This window comes from Vigna unguiculata, chromosome 11 (genome assembly GCF_004118075.2).
Source record: "Vigna unguiculata cultivar IT97K-499-35 chromosome 11, ASM411807v1, whole genome shotgun sequence".
NCBI classification, from domain to species: Eukaryota; Viridiplantae; Streptophyta; class Magnoliopsida; order Fabales; family Fabaceae; genus Vigna; species Vigna unguiculata.
The window spans coordinates 39,900,426-39,918,671 of record NC_040289.1 but is presented as its reverse complement, the minus strand read 5'-3'; the positions used below and the strand labels follow the sequence as shown (position 1 = coordinate 39,918,671).

The 18,246-nt window shown below is 34.3% G+C and overlaps 1 protein-coding gene and 1 pseudogene across 1 annotated transcript; one reads left to right on the top strand and one right to left on the bottom strand.

Annotated features, from left to right (window-relative positions):
* Window positions 1-2,321: 2,321 nt before the first annotated feature.
* LOC114168779 (TPR repeat-containing thioredoxin TTL1-like) lies at window positions 2,322-11,268 on the top strand. Its single transcript, XM_028053726.1, has 11 exons — window positions 2,322-4,391; window positions 4,633-4,872; window positions 5,463-5,592; window positions 7,646-7,798; window positions 7,946-8,190; window positions 8,332-8,401; window positions 9,123-9,329; window positions 9,586-9,800; window positions 10,026-10,104; window positions 10,182-10,319; window positions 10,438-11,268. Exons 1-11 carry the CDS (start codon window positions 2,587-2,589, stop codon window positions 10,630-10,632), a joined length of 3,477 nt encoding a protein of 1,158 aa, XP_027909527.1. The 5' UTR covers window positions 2,322-2,586; the 3' UTR covers window positions 10,633-11,268.
* A 259-nt stretch (window positions 11,269-11,527) lies between these two features.
* Window positions 11,528-17,104, bottom strand: LOC114168780 (annotated as a pseudogene).
* Window positions 17,105-18,246: the final 1,142 nt, after the last annotated feature.

Sequence of the window (18,246 nt, the reverse complement as noted above, 5' to 3'; positions counted from 1 at the left end):
ACGTATCAAACCTCATGCATCCGATAAATGTTAAAATCTATACTTTGTCCTTATTGCAGAAAAAAGCTAGTACAATACAAAATAGACTTTTGAATCGAAAATTCACTTCTAGATTACATATTTTTTATAATAGACTTTTGGAATGATTTTCCGGTTGTATAATATAAAAGAGGTAACTTTCAAATCTAGAAATCTATTTCAAATTATAATCTAGAAACTACTAATACGTCAAAAAATACTTTTGAATTCTACAATCCAACAAAATTTTAGATCACATAATCACGAACAAAAACCAATGGAGACAGTGAAACTAGATGTCTAGGGTTAATTGTGTCTTTAACATACTTAATGGAGGTGCAAAAAGAATTCCTCACCACTCAAATAACCTCACTACTTCTACTGAGCCCAAACTGAACACCTCTATTTGAAAGTCTCCCATAAGGTTTTTCTTCCTGCACCTTCACCAATAATAAATGCACCCTCTACTAAAACTAAAATGTCCAGCTTCATCACACCCACCACCACGATTGCTGCCACTATCGTCATCACCGTCTCATATGGAAAAGAAGAGAGAATGGATTGCGGAAAAAGTTCATTTCAATAAATTATTTCCAAAACTTATTTCGTTTTTTTCTATAAAGTTTATTTTAAAGAATTCGTTGTAAAGCTTGTTTTGAGAATTCAATTCTAAAAAGCTTGTTCCAAAATATATTTCATCGGTTTTAAAAAATTTGTTCCAAAAATTATATTCCCAAAATTTATTTTAAAATACATTTTAGGTGTTCTAGAAATTTGATTTTGAAAATTCCACTAAAAAAAACCATTCTATAAATCATGCTCTAGACATCTAAATCAAATTATCTAAAATAAATCATCCGATAATCAATTATAAGAAATAATAGGATCATTTTTAAAAGGGTTAAATATATTTTTTGTCTCTTAATTTTCAATGAAAATTAGAATTAGTCCATATTTAAAAATTTTGTCTGATTTAGTCTTTCAACTCTATAAATGCGTGAATTTAATATTTTTAACAAAATCTTGTTAAATATGTGTGATGTTTCAAACACGTTTAAAGATAGTTTCTTAGTTAACATATAAAAATGTATCAAACAGTATAAACAACGTGTTTGAAATATCAAATAAACTCAACAAAATTTAGTTTAAATGACTTCATTGACACATTTACAAGATTAATAAACTAAATTAGATTAAAGTTTCAAATAAATGCTAATTCTATTTTTCATTAAGAGTCAAGATACCAAATCATATTTAAACCTTATTAAAATTATGAAAATGAAATTCATAAGATTAGGAAAAAAAATCCACACAATATTACCATTATGGGCGTAAAGATGTCGATGAAAAAAAGGGAGTTTATTTATTAAGGGATAAAATTAAAAAGGAAAAATATGTTAAAAAAAATCAAATATTTGATGTTTTATTAATTTTCTACGGAATGAAATGAATAATATAAGGTCAACTTGCCTCATTCCAATTATTTTGAATTTTGGTATATGTTGAAAATATGATAATTTATAACATACTCATACTTGTTAAAATATTTGGAATAGAAATTAATTGAATTAGGTTGGTAAAAACATGAATGAATTAATATTAGTTTTGTTTTGAACTTGCCTTTTGAGTAACTAATTGGAACTACAAATAATGTATGATGCATTAAATGTAAAATTGGTGTATAATAAGAAATGTTTCAGAATGAGTTTAATAATAATAATTGAGTGTCATAATGAATATTACAGTGATATATTTAACTCCAAATTACTATACAATACATTTTGTTTATAATAAGTAATTTAAATTTAAAATAAAGAAATTTATAATAATTTAATAATATAACTTTTTTACCTTAAGAATACATAAATATTTAAATATTACCTAAATATAAAAAATACCAAACTTCACATGATATCTAATGCAGTTAATTTTCACGATTGAATAAAGTAAAATAAAACAGTCAAGTAAACTATTTAAATGTATATAATACAACAAAAATTAATTTTTTTGTAAGTAATCATTATAATTATTTTCCCTATTAATAATCATACGCCCCAAAATGTGTTTTTTTAAAATCAATGTCAAATATTGTTATTAAGTTTTAGATTTCAAAATTTTGGGGTTAGTTGAGATATTAACAGTGTGTGTATGTATTTTTTTCTTTTCAATAAGATATTATTAATAGAGGGTTTATGGATGTTGCACAAGTGTAAGGAAATGTAACACTTTCTTTCTGTTTCATCACAAAAAGTCCACAACAAGACTTTATACAATTAGAGCACACGTTTTCATATTTGTATTTTAAAGAAGAGAAGAGAGTGGAAGAAAAAAAAAGAAAAGAAAAAATCATTAATTATTAGTTGCCATTAATTTTGAATTTAGAGCAAACATATTTTGTTGCGTTCCAATGATTGCTGAAACCCGACGAAGAAGAATCGTCGATTCAATCACTACTCCGATGATTCCGACGCGTCGTCTCCGGCGACTTGCTCCCTCTCACTAGGGCAGCGCCACCTCCTCCGTCCTTTGATTTGGATTATCGAAAATCCAAAACGACCGAACCAACCAATGGAATCGCCCAACGTCAGTGACGATAATAGGTTTCCGAATCCAAAAGCGAACGCGACCGCGACGACCTCAACCTCAGGTTTCACGTTCAGTAGCACCTCTTCCGTTTCGGGCATATCCCGGCCCAGATTCGTCAAGGTTCGGAAGCCCAACAACGCCCCCGCTTTCAATCCATTTCGCAACGGAGCTGCCGCCAATGCTGCATTTGCGAACCCCGATTTTGCTGCAGGAATCGGCGATCGATTCCAGAATCTCAAAATCGGCGAAGATTTCGACGCCGCACGCCACGGTGAGTTCGTGTTCGCCACTAATACTTCTTCGCGTGTTGACGGAAACTCGGTCTCTGAACAGATGAGCAAGTTGAAGATTGTAAACGAAGGTGGAACAGGTTTTAACGAATCGGATTTACGGAATGACCCGAGGAAGAAATTGAACATTAAGAAAGGAAGAGGTAATAATGCTGCTACTGAGAACTCAACTCATGAAGTTTTATGTCAATTGAAGAATCTGAATGTGAATGACTCTGTTGGTAGTAATGTTCGCAAGAGTAAACTTGATGCTAAACCTAGTTTGGAGAATGTGACTACGTTTGGAAAATATGAAATGGGAGCGGGTTTGTCGGAGAAATTTGAGAAGTTAAACCTAGTTAAGGAGAAGAAGGAGGATTGTGCAGAACCGAATTTGCGCGATCCTTTTGTGGAGGCAATTGACCGAAGAGGTGCTAGTGGTGGTGGTGCTCAAGTTATTTCTGAAGATAGTGGAGTGTCACAAAGTGCTGCGTCGGCTTCGTCTTCTATGTTCTTTCAGCCTGTTGGAGTGAGCAAGAATGGGGGATTTGTGTTTACTGGTAAGCAAGATAGTTCAGGCTTGTCTTCTGTTGAGTTTAAAACACCCGCATCAAAAGTCGGCAAAGAGGGTAAACTTAAGCAAAAAAGTAGCAAAATGAGGATGAATAGAAGTAGAGAAAATCTGAAGCATTTCAGCACAACCCAGCGATGGCATGGACATGGAGAGGGTTTTGCTTCGAAGGAAAGTGTTCCCCAAGACCAACTACAGGGTTCACCGATGGATGTGTCGCCATATCAGGAAAAGCTTGCTGAAAATGAAAGGTCCAGGGAAAGTTCTTTGACATCCGACGAGTTATGTAGTGTGGATAAGAACCCCGTAGTTGATGATTCGGCAACATCATCTGTTGATCCCATCGACGAAGATCTAATTGCCGCAACAGAGAGTTTGAATATAAATAAGGGTGATGTTGCCTTCAGAGACACAAACCCGGATCAAATACGTGCAAATAGTTATGTTGAAATCCCAAAGAATGAGTCAATTTCTGGGGTTGAAACTAAAAGCTTTAAGTCTGCCAATGATCAAGTGGACATAACTAGTGACGCGGCTGGTGTATCAGGAGAAACCGAAGCCCATATTGATAGAATGGTGAATGTCGGTAGTGCTATGAGTTCAAGCAGAGCGAGTGAGTCTGGCTTCACGTTCGCTGCTGCTTCTTCAGCTGAAGCTCAATCATGTAGTCCAAAACGACATCACAAAAAGAAAAATGTCGGTCTCGATTCTCACAACTACTCACCAAGCATAAAGGTTCCTTATTCATCATCTACCGTGGCATTTACTCCATTTTCTGGAACTTCATCTCTTTTCGCATTAGGGCAAGGTTTAAAGCCCAAGGTATCCCCTTCTCAGCCCAAAACAAGTGATTCTGATGAGAATGAGAAGGGGTTAAAGGAGACTTCTGCTTCTATTTCTGCTGCAAGTGTTGCTGCTCAAGAAGCCTGTGAAAAGTGGAGGCTTCGGTGAGTATGTATATTTGATAGTTCCATTACTAATTTTTCAGTCACTTGCTTGTTGTGTAAGGCTTGGCTTTTTACAATTGCTTCTGATTTGTATACTGAAATAGAGTACAATATACCAATGTTTACTGCAAACACAGAAATGGATTTTTGTTGAGTAACGTTGAAATGATTTTGGCATAATAATTTACCAACATTGCAAGTTGCAACCCTCATTCACTATACTGAATATGCTCTATGTCAGAGGAAATCAAGCCTATAAAAAGGGGGATCTTTCTGCGGCTGAGAATTGTTACAAACAAGGACTTAGTTGTGTATCTCAAGCAGAAGCATCTCGTAACTGTCTCAGGGCTTTGCTGCTATGTTACAGCAACCTTGCTGCCACACACATGTCTCTTGGTAGGATGAGAGATGCACTAGAAGATTGTAAGAAGGCCGATGAGATTGATCCAAATTTTCTGAAGGTGCAACTTAGAGCTGCAAAGTAAGTTTACACTCTTTCTTCAGACTCCCTTTCTACACAATGATTTAAGTTGTATGAATTTTCAGTTTCATGCGGGATGAGTGCAACCTTAGTAGATATAATACTAGTGGGAAGCTGCGTGTAAATGATAATGATGTAAAAAGGAATGGACCTAGCTACAGAGCCATTGAAAGTGTGCGAAAACATTAAGGGTCATTTGGTTAGATTTTGTTTTTTCCTGCTTTCACTTTTAATTACAAAATGTCATATTTTTTCAATTTGTTTCCTGTTTTTAAACAATAAAAAAATGTTTTCACGATTTCTATACAAATGATTGAAAACAGGAAACAAGTTAAATCATAGTGGTGGTATTTTTGTAATTAAACTGAAAATAGAAAATGTTTCTAAAATCCATACGGCCCTTGTTAAGCATCTAATGCTTGATTACTATTTAAAAATTTGGAAATACATTTTATCAATAACAGGAAGGCATACCAGGAAATACATTTTAGTGTCTAGCATTATCATACTTGTTCCTCATGTCTAAAGTTTCATGTATCGTGATTGATGATTGCGTACCTGAAGTCCTTTTGTTTTCATTCTTGTTTTAGTTGTTACCTTGCTCTGGGGGAAGTTGAAGGTGCATCACAGAATTTTAAAAGATGCTTGCAATCGGGAACTGATATTTGTGTTGATCGAAAAATTGCTGTGGAAGCCTCTGATGGCTTACAAAAGGCACAGGTTTGATAATAATATATTTTTGACCGATAACTTGATATTTTGGTTAATGTTTTTAATTAGCTACAAGCTGCACATGCAATGAGTTGAAATTAGAGCATGTTAGACTGAACTGGTTTGACATGGAATTTATCATTACCCTTCTACAGTAAATCTTTCAAGGGTTTAAAGTACATGTAATCAGTTTCAGTGTGTGTGTGTGTGTGTATGTATATGGTGAATGCTACTATGGACCACCTTTAAAGGTGGTCTACGCTGAACCAGTATCATTGAACCATTAGATTAGTCTACATATCACACATATCCTACATCTTTCACACGCTGAATAGTGTCTTCCTACTCCTCCACTATCTACCTCCCATCCCATCCCAAGAATTCCTTTAACTGACTTTCACCACTGCTGGAGGCAATTTCTGGTGACGGCATTTTGGATTTTTATCTTCTTTCATTTCTACCACCATGCATGGAAAATTATAATAGAAGATTCAGAAAATTTATGTTTATTATAATATGAACAACTATCATTCATGAAACTCCCGTAGAAAATCCACATAAACAATAATTACGTTACAAAGAACAGAGAATAAAGAAAAATGATCAAAATAATGGCACAAATATACATATTAAAACTTTTTAGGGAAATGAATGAGTGGGAGAGGTAAACACGGGTTAATTTTCCCCGATTCGCATTACAAAAGAAACCCACACACAATGTGGAAGTCCTCTTTTTAGTTGGCCGTCTTAATTTTATGGGTCAAAGATATTGGTAAAATTTTCTCTGATTTATTATGTATATATAATTGCAATCATGGTTATCAAACTCTAGGGTTAACCTGTAAACCCTTGAGTTTATGAGTTCAATGGGGGCTCACGAGTGAACTTGTGTGTAAACTCGTTTTTTGATCAAACTTGGACCAGACGCAAACGAACTCATTGGACTTGGTACAAACTCGCAAGTCAGAGGTTGAGTGAACGGGTTAGGGAAAAAAAGCCAAAACGACCTGGGTCACTTCGTTTACACACGATTTTGGTTTCACGCTTCTTACGAAACGTTGGCCTTTCAAATCTCGTCAACATCACCAATACCTCTCCTGTCCTTTCACTTTGACTTGTCATTGCATTCTGCCCTCGCTGCTCTCACATTCTGCTCTCGTTGTGGCATTGCGTCATCTCACCTTGAGTCACCTTGCCGTCTCCTCCTCTTCCTCCTTCAGCTAGTTTCTTTGTTTGAAGAGGCTTCTCAATTTGGGGCTTGCTTTTTGAGAAACATTTTTGTCCCTCGATTTAGTTAGGGTACTATTCTTAATATGGGGTCTTTGATTTATTCAGGGTATTGTTTTCAATTTTGGGTCTTCGATTTTGCTTAGAGCTTGTTTTTGTTTTGTGGCTTCAATTTAATATGGATTCTGTACTAATTTTATGCTTCAGTTTTAATTTTATATTGGGACTGACTTCAATTTCTTTACCGATTCATGAATGTGGAATTGGTATCATAATTTTTTTTTTAACTTTTGCATGAAATAGACTCTTACGAGTTTGGTTTACGAATCAAGTTTACATACCTTCCACGAGTTAGTAGATTCTCGAGTTTGATAACCTTGATTGTAGTGGATTCTTTCTGTTTTATTGCATGGTCCTTATTTTTGCCTTCACATTATGTTTATGCATGTGTTGGAACTAATTTAAAAGATTCTTTCTTGAGGGGAACAAAATGAGAAAAAATGTTTTATGTATTGGGATCGAAATGCAAAAATATGTAAAGATTTATCACACATCCACAGACCCTGTCAAAAATTCAATGGCCAGGCCAGGACTGATTTGCTAATGATGTTATAATTTTTGAAAATGGTGGGGTCATTTCAAGGAACATGTTTACAAACTTTTTCATGTAGTGAACAAAAATATATTACCTTTTATTGATGTTTTTTGCATTTTCTTCTCTATTCATCATAACCAGATCCCAATATTTTTTAATTTATGATTTTTTATGTGTGTGTGATGTGAATGTTGGTCCCTCACATTCTGAACTGATTAGTATTTTTAATGCATATGACAGAAAGTATCAGATGTGATCAATCATTCAGCTCAACTTTTGCAAAGACGAACATCCACTGATGCAGAGAGAGCACTGGAACATATTGATGAGGCACTAATGATAAGTTCATACTCTGAAAAATTGCTCGAAATGAAAGCAGAGGCGCTGCTAATGGTTAGTGACTCTTTTTTATAATAAAATGGAATTTCACCAAGCTTAGGTTATGATTATACGACTATCTCAAAATTCAGCTTGAGTCTATTTGTGCAACAATTTGTACCAGTTATGTCTGTGTTGGATAACTTTTGCTACACGTATCAGCTTTGTAGATATGACGAGGTGATTCAGCTGTGTGACAAGACCCTTGATTCTGCAGAGAAGAATACCTGTCCGTTGGATGCTGGTTGCCAAGTCACAGATCTGGATAATTCACAACTGTCAAAAGGTTTCTACTTCAGAATTTGGCGATGTTCAATGATGCTTAAAGCCTACTTTCACCTAGGAAAATTTGAAGAGGGTCTTTCTTTGCTAGAGCAACAACAAGAAAAGATGTCTGCCGTAAACAAGTACGTATTACAAACACCTGACTCATTCACCCTACTCTGTCCCTCATCAAATGTAAACCGAAAAGAAAAGGGGAAAATAAAAATGTGAATATTTGATAGCTATGGTCCTTTTTATCATCACCTTAAATCCTCTCCCTGCAGGAGTGGAAGCAAGGTTTTGGATTCACTCATACCACTAGCTGCTCTCATACGTGAGGCCTTGCATCATAAGGTTAGCTCATGTGTTTCATGATATCTTTATGCTGATTATTTATATTCCTTTTGTCTGTTAAATACCTCGATTCCTAACATTTCCACTGTTTCAAAGTATACTTTTCTATCTTTGTCTTGTGACCTAATTGTTATTTTAGCTATTTTACTTGAGTATATTATTTTATTCTAGTATGTCTTTTGGACCATATTGAGTTCTCAACTGACTTTTAAAATGAAATTTTTATTAGCAGCATAAATCCTTTTACCTACAAGCATTTATTGCATCAATCATACTGATAATGCTTGCTATTGCTCTAGGTGACTGTCATTCTGCTCATGCTCCTTTTTTTATATGTATTTTTAGGTTTTCAGGGAAGCACTGAAACTGTTCTATTTGAGATTTTTTTACTTTTTTGTAAAGCACACAGCCACAGATATATATGTTCTTATACTTTGGAGTTTGGATTGACACAACCAAGTACATCAATAGCTTCTTCAAACCCATCTGACCACCCATCATACACTAACACTACCCTAGTTTTCTTCAAATTTATAGTTTGTCCTCTTCATTTGTGTTTCTATGCTCTTCTCGAGTATAACTATTCTATCACAAAGAAAACAATTGAAGTGCCACATTCACGTCATATTCTAGGATGGTTTTGTTAGTTTAATTCATTTTGTTCACTTGTGACATAAAAATTGCTTTTGATTAGGATTGGTGTAAATCTATTCATATGTAGACTGCAGGGAATGCAGCATTTCAAGCTGGAAGGCATGCAGAAGCCGTTGAACACTATACATCTGCTTTGTCATGTAATGTGGAGTCCCGTCCATTTGCAGCCGTCTGTTATTGTAATCGTGCAGCTGCCTATAAAGCTTTAGGTCAAATAACTGATGCTATTGCAGATTGCAGTCTATCTATAGCACTTGATGGAAATTATTTGAAGGTTTCTCTCCTTAACCGTTACTTCATTTTTTTCTATTGACATGTTATAATTGTTTTTTCTAGATGTTATAACTGTGTTTTTATCTATCAGAGAGTAGCAGTCTTAGCTTAGTGTGTTATGTTCTGTAATAGAGTAGTAACACATTAATTTTTTGCATCTTCAATAAATCTATTTTTAATTGTTATTCAGGGAGTTGTTTATTTAGGATTTACATTTATATGATAAGTATGAGAAAAATGTTTTCATATTCTTGCAGGCACTTTCTAGACGTGCAACTTTGTATGAGATGATCAGAGATTATGCCCAAGCAGCCAGTGATCTAAGGAGGCTTGTCTGTCTTCTCAGTAAGGGATTGGAAGACAATGCCAATCAGCTTGGAATATCTAATGATTTGAAACAAAATCGTATTCGTCTGTCTGAAGTGGAAGAGGAAGCCAGAAAGGAGATCCCTCTCGATATGTACCTCATTTTGTAATAATCAAACTCCTTTATCTTATCATTTTATAATGATTGGCCCAGTTTAAAAGTCAAATATCGTACTGAATAAAACTTCTGTTTATAATTGACACCATTCTTTGTCTAGTTGTTTTTCATCTGACAGAGAAAACCTAATGCCAGCTAAAACCCTATTTGTTGTATGTAGAGAAATATCATCATTTGTTTAAGGACATAAGCTAACTGACATTATGATTGCAGGGGAGTTGAACCATCTGTTTCGATATCTGAAATCAAGAAGGCCTATCGGAAAGCTGCACTTAGGCACCACCCGGACAAGGTTGTTTAATTGTGCACTTTGTTTGGTGGTCATACTAATTAGTAATCAATCTTTTGACATTTTATCTTGTTGTGTAGGCTGGCCAGTCTTTGACCAAAAGTGACAACGGAGATGATCAAATTTGGAAGGTAATTGCTGAAGAAGTACAAAGAGATGCTGATAGGCTTTTCAAAATAATTGGGGAGGCATATGCTGTCCTGTCAGATCCTGCCAAGGTATTTTATATATTTTCAACTAAATATGTTGCTGAGAGGCTTGCTCTATGCATAATAATTAGAAGGAATTAAGAGTATTATGCTACGTATTCATTTGGTCATTATTCCATTGATGCAGCGGGCTCGTTATGACGCAGAAGAAGAAATGAGGAATTCCCAAAGGAAACGCCATGGACCTATTGGTAGAAACAATGTGGATGCCCAGTATTACCCATTTGAACAAAGCAGCAGAAGACAGTGGAGGGAGGCTTATAAGTCTTATGGTTATTCATCTACTCGAGCCTCTGAACCTGCCCGATCAAGCAGGAAATAAGAAACTTTTCATGGAATGCTAATACCTTTTAAGTTATCCGCTGCATTTGGCCTTCTGAATTAACGCATTATGCTTAGTTTTGATGCATTGAACGAGCTGTTTCGTGGGTTAATCCTTCGAGTTAGGAGATGTGAGGTGCAAGAGATACAAAATTCTGCAACTGATGACGTAGCATTTGGAGAAGATTGGCTCATTTGCTGGTCAATGCTACTGGTCACTTTGAGAAGTAGAATTCTTCACTTGGCAAGAGAACGACACGACGGTTGCATCCTACGAGAGTTGTCTTCTTATACAGCTGACCATGACGTTCGCAGTTTGGCTGCTGAAACCAGCACCTGAAGCTTGAAAATTTTGCTTTATAGTCGGGCAAGGTATTTTTTTTAGACATGTAAATTTTACCCACACAAGTTCATATTGAGATGTACAGACGAAATTTAATCATACCACCACAGCTATTGTAATTACCATACCCAGTTGGGCTTGTGTAGAAAAAGTTCATACCAAGGTCCACGACTTAGCATTTGTTAGGAATCCTACCAATGAATGGAAAATATTAAGGTTAAAGCTGGGACTGAAATCACGTGTAATACTTCTATACAATGTTATTTAAACCAATGCTTTTAGAAGAACCAAAAATTATACTATAAAGTAATCCGAAATCACAGTATGTATACTGTTATTGAACAAATTTACACCACAATAAATGTTGAATATGTATACTGCTTTATACTAGTTTCAAAACAAATTGGGTTCACTCATAACATGAGTAACCCTTAATTGAATAATTGGTGACTTTTAGTTAATGCTTATGAGTTTCTTGTTTTATTAGAGTTGTAAAGAATAAACATCGTCATTCCTTTGGTGCCTTCTTTAAAGAAAAAGGGGGAATTTTAGAAGTAACATCCTAGTCATTGGTAACAACTGCTAAAGTAAAATAAAATCACAGATGACAAAATTCTGCTTTCTCTTCTTACCGAACAAATCCAAACAGATAAGCATTGCGTGCATTATTCTTATGGACATCAATTAATTAATCTCGTACACGCATGAAAATGAACGATGTCCCGAGAACAATACACTTACAGCCTTGAGTAATCAAAATGAATTTTACTGAATTTCACTTTTGCGTTGGTATGGACAGACTTATAAGTATATTCCTAACCCGAACTCCTTTGGGTTTGTTTAAACCCTCCATGGTGACCTGTTTATTTTTCAGAAACCGAAAAAAAAAAGTTGTTAACATTTCCAAATTCACCCATAGTACAGAACACGGGCACTATGGTTAGAAAGTGTACCTGTTCATTACAAAGTTAAAAGTTCCCTGGCTAGCACGCTCTAGTAGAGCTTCTCTTGCTTCAATAGGAATTCCTTGAGGCTGCTTGTAGAATAATCGGATGAAATTGTCATATATTTGTTTGCAAAGAATACAATAAAATTGAGACGTGGACACACATACCTCTTCAGGAAACCAGACTCCTGGTTGAGTGCTTCCTTCAAGAACTGCAAGTGCAAAAGCAGCCGTTGAAATTCCAACAGATCTGAAAAACGTGCACAGTGGCATTCGTCATTACCAATAAAAACAAACTACATTCCTGGTTTTATGAGATTAGAATCTGCCGAAGGTTGTTCATGCGGTAAAATTGTAGAAATTGATAGACCAAGAGTTTAACAGGCATTCAATCAGAAGCTAGCTTAATGTAAGCATGGTTAAAACTTTGCACAAAATTTCACCGAAAAATTAGAGAAAAGGAAAACTTACACCGAAAGTCTCTCGTGACTGAATACACCAACAGTATGGCGTCCACTTGCGCACTCCAAATCAACCTGTCCATTGGAGAATTTTATAACAAACAACTACGTAATTTATAGAAGAAAAAGACGGTTAACCCTTTGCATTCCCCTCACCCTCATTGATACGCGTTCTCCAGTAATCCCATCCAATGCTCTTACAAAAGGGCCAAACAACTGAACCAAACTCTGTACTCTATTTCTGTCTCTCAGAAATTCCTGCATGTTTAATCACACATCACTGTCAGATTAATCAACAACATCATCTTCAAGTCGATTTTCATGTTTTGTTTTCTCGTTATATTCCTCTTCCTAATTTTGTTTTATGTTTCCACAGCTTGCTATTATGTTTTTGCGTAGCTCTTGGTTTAAATTAGAGAAGGGGCGCAGAGCAATTAGTCTTATCTTCAACTATGTCAGTCCAAGTCAATGAAGAGCATACCGGGGTAACAAGTGTTGTCAGAGATTCCATTCCCCAATTCCAGAAAAACGGTGCTGTCCCAAATCGAGCACTTACAGTTGGCACTCTTAAAATCTGATGAGCACTCCTAACCTGCGGTAAATTCCTGAAAACCATGTATTGAGGTGAAATCCTAATTTCTGAAGAAAGGAAATATATGTTGCATATGGTCCTAAGACAGAAATACAAGTGGAAATAGTCTAAAGTTGAGTCAAAAGTTTCACATTAGATAAAATAGATAAAGTTAAACACTATATAAGAATAAAATCTCATAACACCGTTATCTTAAAAGTTTTGGATAGAAGTAGTGTCAAATGCCTTATGTGTAATACAAATGTCATATATATAGAACCACAATCTCTCCATGTCAATAATCCCATATGAGAAAAGGTCCGATGGTAAGCGTTCGATCCTAAAAATATATAGATAATTAAATCAATTCTTTTGTGGACAATCTATCATATAGGACTGATTATGAAGCTATATGACTTTCGTTTCCTATAACAATGGTTTTTATATATCATCAAACTTACATTAGATAAACATCTCGTTTGCCAATTCCATTTCCGAAGTCAATGTTGAGCATTGCACTATATGGCTTCATTCTGATCTTCTCTCCTAGTTGAACATTCCAGCATCATCATTTAATCCTACAAACAAAATGGTAATTTAATCTAGATAAAACAAACAACTAGATCAAGCTCTTTAGACAACAACCTTTGTTATACACAACTACTTCCTCTCCCAGCAGCAAGAGGGTTGTAGCCAATAAGGTTGGACCAGCACCACCAGTTCCAGCAGTGTAGGAGTAGAATCTGAGTTGACATAGTACCTTATAAGTGCTGAATTAACATGAAGCTCAGAAAATAAACAAACAAGAATATTTTTCTTGTCTTTTTTGGATTCTTTGTTTTTTTCATATTTCAGGCTGTGCTTATTACACCTCAGCAGGTAATAGCATAAAATATGCATTAAATTAGTAAAAGAACTTATTCCCTACATACCAGAATGGAAATAATTTAATAACATACGACTTTAAGGATGTATTTGATGTGCAATATGTTTCATTTCATTATCAATTATCTATAACATGTATAGACATAACATATCAGGGAATTCGACATATGATGAGAATTGACATATCAACCAAAATAGATTTGCCTTTAAAATAATAAATCATAAATTTAGAACTATATAAGAAGATCCACCAACCCTAGCTTCTCTGGCTTATCTTTACTTTCATTTGCTGCACGGACTAGCTCTGCTGCCATGACTGTACAATTATAGGAAGTGTTAGCAACCAAAATACAGCAGAGGAAACAAGATTGTCATTTACCATAAATCACGATCTCCCACTAATGCCACTTTAATTTGTCAGCATAGGTACATGTGTTTAGACCCATTTACTTGTGGTGTCCAGGATTAACTTTGTCTTTTGTAATATTTTATGCACAATCAATACTATACACCTCTCTTCTTCAAATATTTCGTTGTTATTTGTTTTCTACATAATATTAAGAGTCTCAAATGATCCATGTTTGAGTTTGAGTAAGGATTATTGTAAATTTTATGATTGAGAAATTATTCTTGCAGTAATTCCTTTTTCCTAAGTCTTAAGGTCTAAGACTTTTTTGCAAATTTTATAATTAAAAAGGATTCTTGCATTAGTTTTATTTCCTAAATCATAAACCTCTTTAGTAATTTTACTTGTTTCACCTTATCGCAAATTTGTTTTCTGCTATGACGCATGTTTGGCAGTTCTATACCATGGTTGGCTCACTTATGATTTTTTTTTTTGTAATTTATTTTATATATTTATTTCATTATAACGAAAGTAAATTGACTTAATTTATTTTTTATAATATGAAAAATAAAGTATTCACCTATAAATTGACAAACAAATTAATTAAATTCAAAATATTCAAACATTATTAAACAACATCCTAGCATCTAAAATATGAAATTATGAATTTATATAATTAGTAGTAAATAATTATAACAATTTTTTTTGAAAAGGTTGTAAAAATATGTTGATGGGTTAAGTGGGTCAACCACCTTCAACCTAGCTCGAATCTGTTTCACCTGCAAGTTTGTTTCTGCTTTGAGGCCTGTTTGGCGGTTCTACACCATATTCTTTATGTCATTTGAAGTGAGTTGACTCACTTACGAATATTTTCTTTTTTTACAATTTATTTTATATATTTATTTAATTACAATGAGATTGAATTAACTTAATTTATTTTTTATAATAGAAAAATCAAAAGTATTTATCTAATTCTCGAAATATTATTATAAAGATAATAATTAGGGATTAAAATATCAATATATATAACTTGACAAACAACTTAATTAAATTCAAAATATTCAAACATTATTAAACAAACATTTAAAATATGAAATTATAAATTTATATAGTAAATAATTATAACAATTGTTTTTAAAAAGGTTGTAAAAAAGTTGGTAGTTAAGTGGGTTAACCCACCTGCTTAACTCAAACCCGTTTAACTCTTATGTTAAGTGAGTCAAATTTAGTTCAACCCACTTGTTAAAAAACTATTGTGTAAGATTGACTCACGGGTAGGGATGACAACGGGTTGGGTCGAACACGATAGTGCCTACTAGCATCCCGATCCGCAACAAAAAAAATTCGTCTGCTAACCCACCTCGCTACCTGAACAAGTACTTGTTTAAAAAATACCCACAGGTATTTTAAAACCCACAGATACCCCTGAATACTTGCAAATATTTAAAAAAATATATTTTATAAATATTTAAAATTAAATTTAAATAAAATTACAAAAAAAATGTAAAATAGAATATAAATTAAATTAAATTTAAATTTAATATAATAAAATATAAATTTAATTTTAATTAAATTTAACTTAATAAAACATAATTTTAATTTTAATTGTTTTTTTATAACGGGTACATTTAGATATAGATAGTATGATATCACATCCCATTCATTTATAAGCGGTTATTAAAATATCCCCTACTCGGAGTAATAAATTTCCGCAAATATAAATTATCCGTCACCGATTTTATATATATATATATATATATATATATATATATATATATATATATAGGCACAGGTATTTTTACCGTTTGCTAACGGATTAAGATGCATTTTGACATCTTTATTGGAAAAGATAACAATACTGCCGGCAGGTAAGTAAGTACCATTGCTAACTCCAGGGTCTATTCCTGTCGTTATTATAGCCGGAACATTTGCATCCGACGCCCTTTTCATCAATGATTTTGCACGCCATGCGTAGTTCGTGTCATCACAAACATCAATATACGCAGTCTGCGTCGAGAAACACAATTGAAATTTTTAAATGTGTATACGCTAAGATGCATGCACAGCAGCACAGAACACTGAACTTAACAATTCAGAAACTATGATAGCAAATAGAAGCTACCTTAGTATTTATTGCAGCTTCAAGCACGTACACCTTTCTGCGCATTGGAAGGGACCAGCAGCATGAATTACGAGATCTACACCTGCATAGATTCACATTTCCAATCACAACATTCAAAATCGATGTCAATTCACAGCACACAACACACTGAACGGGAATCGGTAGCGAGCTAAAACAATTTACGCTTCAACGCAGTTTCCAGTGAATTCACGTCGTCGATGTCAACACGAACAAACTCTGCATTTCCTCCAAGTTTAGCGGTGAGAGCCTCACCTTTCTCCCTGACACACGAATCAGAAATACACGCAAACACGATTTTAGCGGCGGTGCGTGTGGGTGCGTGTGATGCACGGGAACCGTGACTGACCTGTTTCGACCGGCGACGAGGATTTGAAGATCGGGACAGAAGTTTGAGAGCGCAATGGCGGTGGATCCTCCGACCCGGCCAGTCCCACCGAGGACGAGAATTCTCGAGTTGCGGATTTTCTCCGGCAGCGGCACTTCGGTGACCTTGTTAGTGGCGGTGGCGGTGGCCTTCAAATTCAACGGCCTCCATTTCAAATTCAGAGATAACAAAAGTGGCGCCATGGAATTCAGTTTTCTCTTCTTCCTCTGTGCACACTTCGCAGTAGTACATTCGTTATCAAATATCACTTTATCCCTGCGCTCGTTAAAAAATGTTGAATACCGTTGGAAATAACAAGTGTGAGGAATAGTTAATCACTGTATATAGATCAAGACCCGTGACCCCATTGTACGAATGAGTAACGACGCCGAGCACATGTTAATTTTATCAAGTCATCAGAAGTTACTTTGTTAATCCTATGTATATTAATTTTTAATTTAAGAAGAAGAAATACATAAGAAACTAGTATAAATATTTGATTTCTTGAAAGAGAAACAGAAAAGAAATAGAAAGTCTATCTTGCACAAATAAAGATCCTAACCGTATTAGAGCGAGAGCAGACCAACACAAGTTTTGTGTCTTTTTAGATAACTCATCTCAATCGTATTTTCAAAAACTGTTGGAGATTCAACTTCAAAGTCCAAAGGACAAAAAAAATAGGTCAAAAAAGTAATTTTCCATGCAAAAATATGTAAAGATTTATCACACAGCCACACCCTGTCAAAAATCCAATGGCCAGGCCAGGACAGATTTGCCAATGATGCTATCATTTTTGAAAATGGTGTGGTTTTTCATGTAGTGACCAAAAATGTATTTTGTAAATGTTTTTTTGCATTTTCTTCTCTATTCATCATACCATAACCAGATCCCAATATTTTTTAATTTATAATTTTGTATGTGTGGGTGATGTGAACATTGGTCCCTCACTCTCTGATTAGTGTTTTTAACGCATATGACAGAAAGATTCAGATGTCTTCAATCATTCAGATGTCATCAATCATTCGGCTCAGGTTTTGCTAAAACTGTTGGATCTTGAAAAAAAAAACGAGCCCAAACCCAATTACCACACTTTGAGAAAAAAATAAATTAAGAATTCATTATAAATATATATATAAAAGCGAATATACCTAAAAAATTACATCTACTCTTTAATCATCTAAGAAAAGTACATGTTATATATCATAGAAGAACACAAATTTCTACGAGTATATATCCCTAAAGAACAAGGAAGGAAAACCAAAATTTCATGTGGGTCCTACCAACGAAATTAGGAAATCATGTAAGATTTGAATATATTTTGATTTACTTTTAATCTATTATTTTAATCATTCTTTAATTATTATTTTTTATTTTTTATAATAGTGTAATGTGATATCTAAAAATAATTAAATTGATGGGTTAAAATTAATCAAAATATCATTATTTTAATCTTTTAAGAAGAAAAAGAATGACTTCACCTGATGCAATTTGTCTTCTTTATTTCTCTGTATGACATGATGCTTTGTAGGGCCAGGGATGGTAGCAAAACTTATCAC

Coding starts and splice junctions, on each gene's coding strand:
- LOC114168779 (XM_028053726.1), top strand. CDS start 2,587: ATGGAATCGCCCAACGTCAGTGACGATAATAGGTTTCCGAATCCAAAA. Junction 9,330..9,585: donor TTGATGGAAATTATTTGAAG/GTTTCTCTCCTT, acceptor ATATTCTTGCAG/GCACTTTCTAGACGTGCAAC. Junction 10,105..10,181: donor TTAGGCACCACCCGGACAAG/GTTGTTTAATTG, acceptor CTTGTTGTGTAG/GCTGGCCAGTCTTTGACCAA.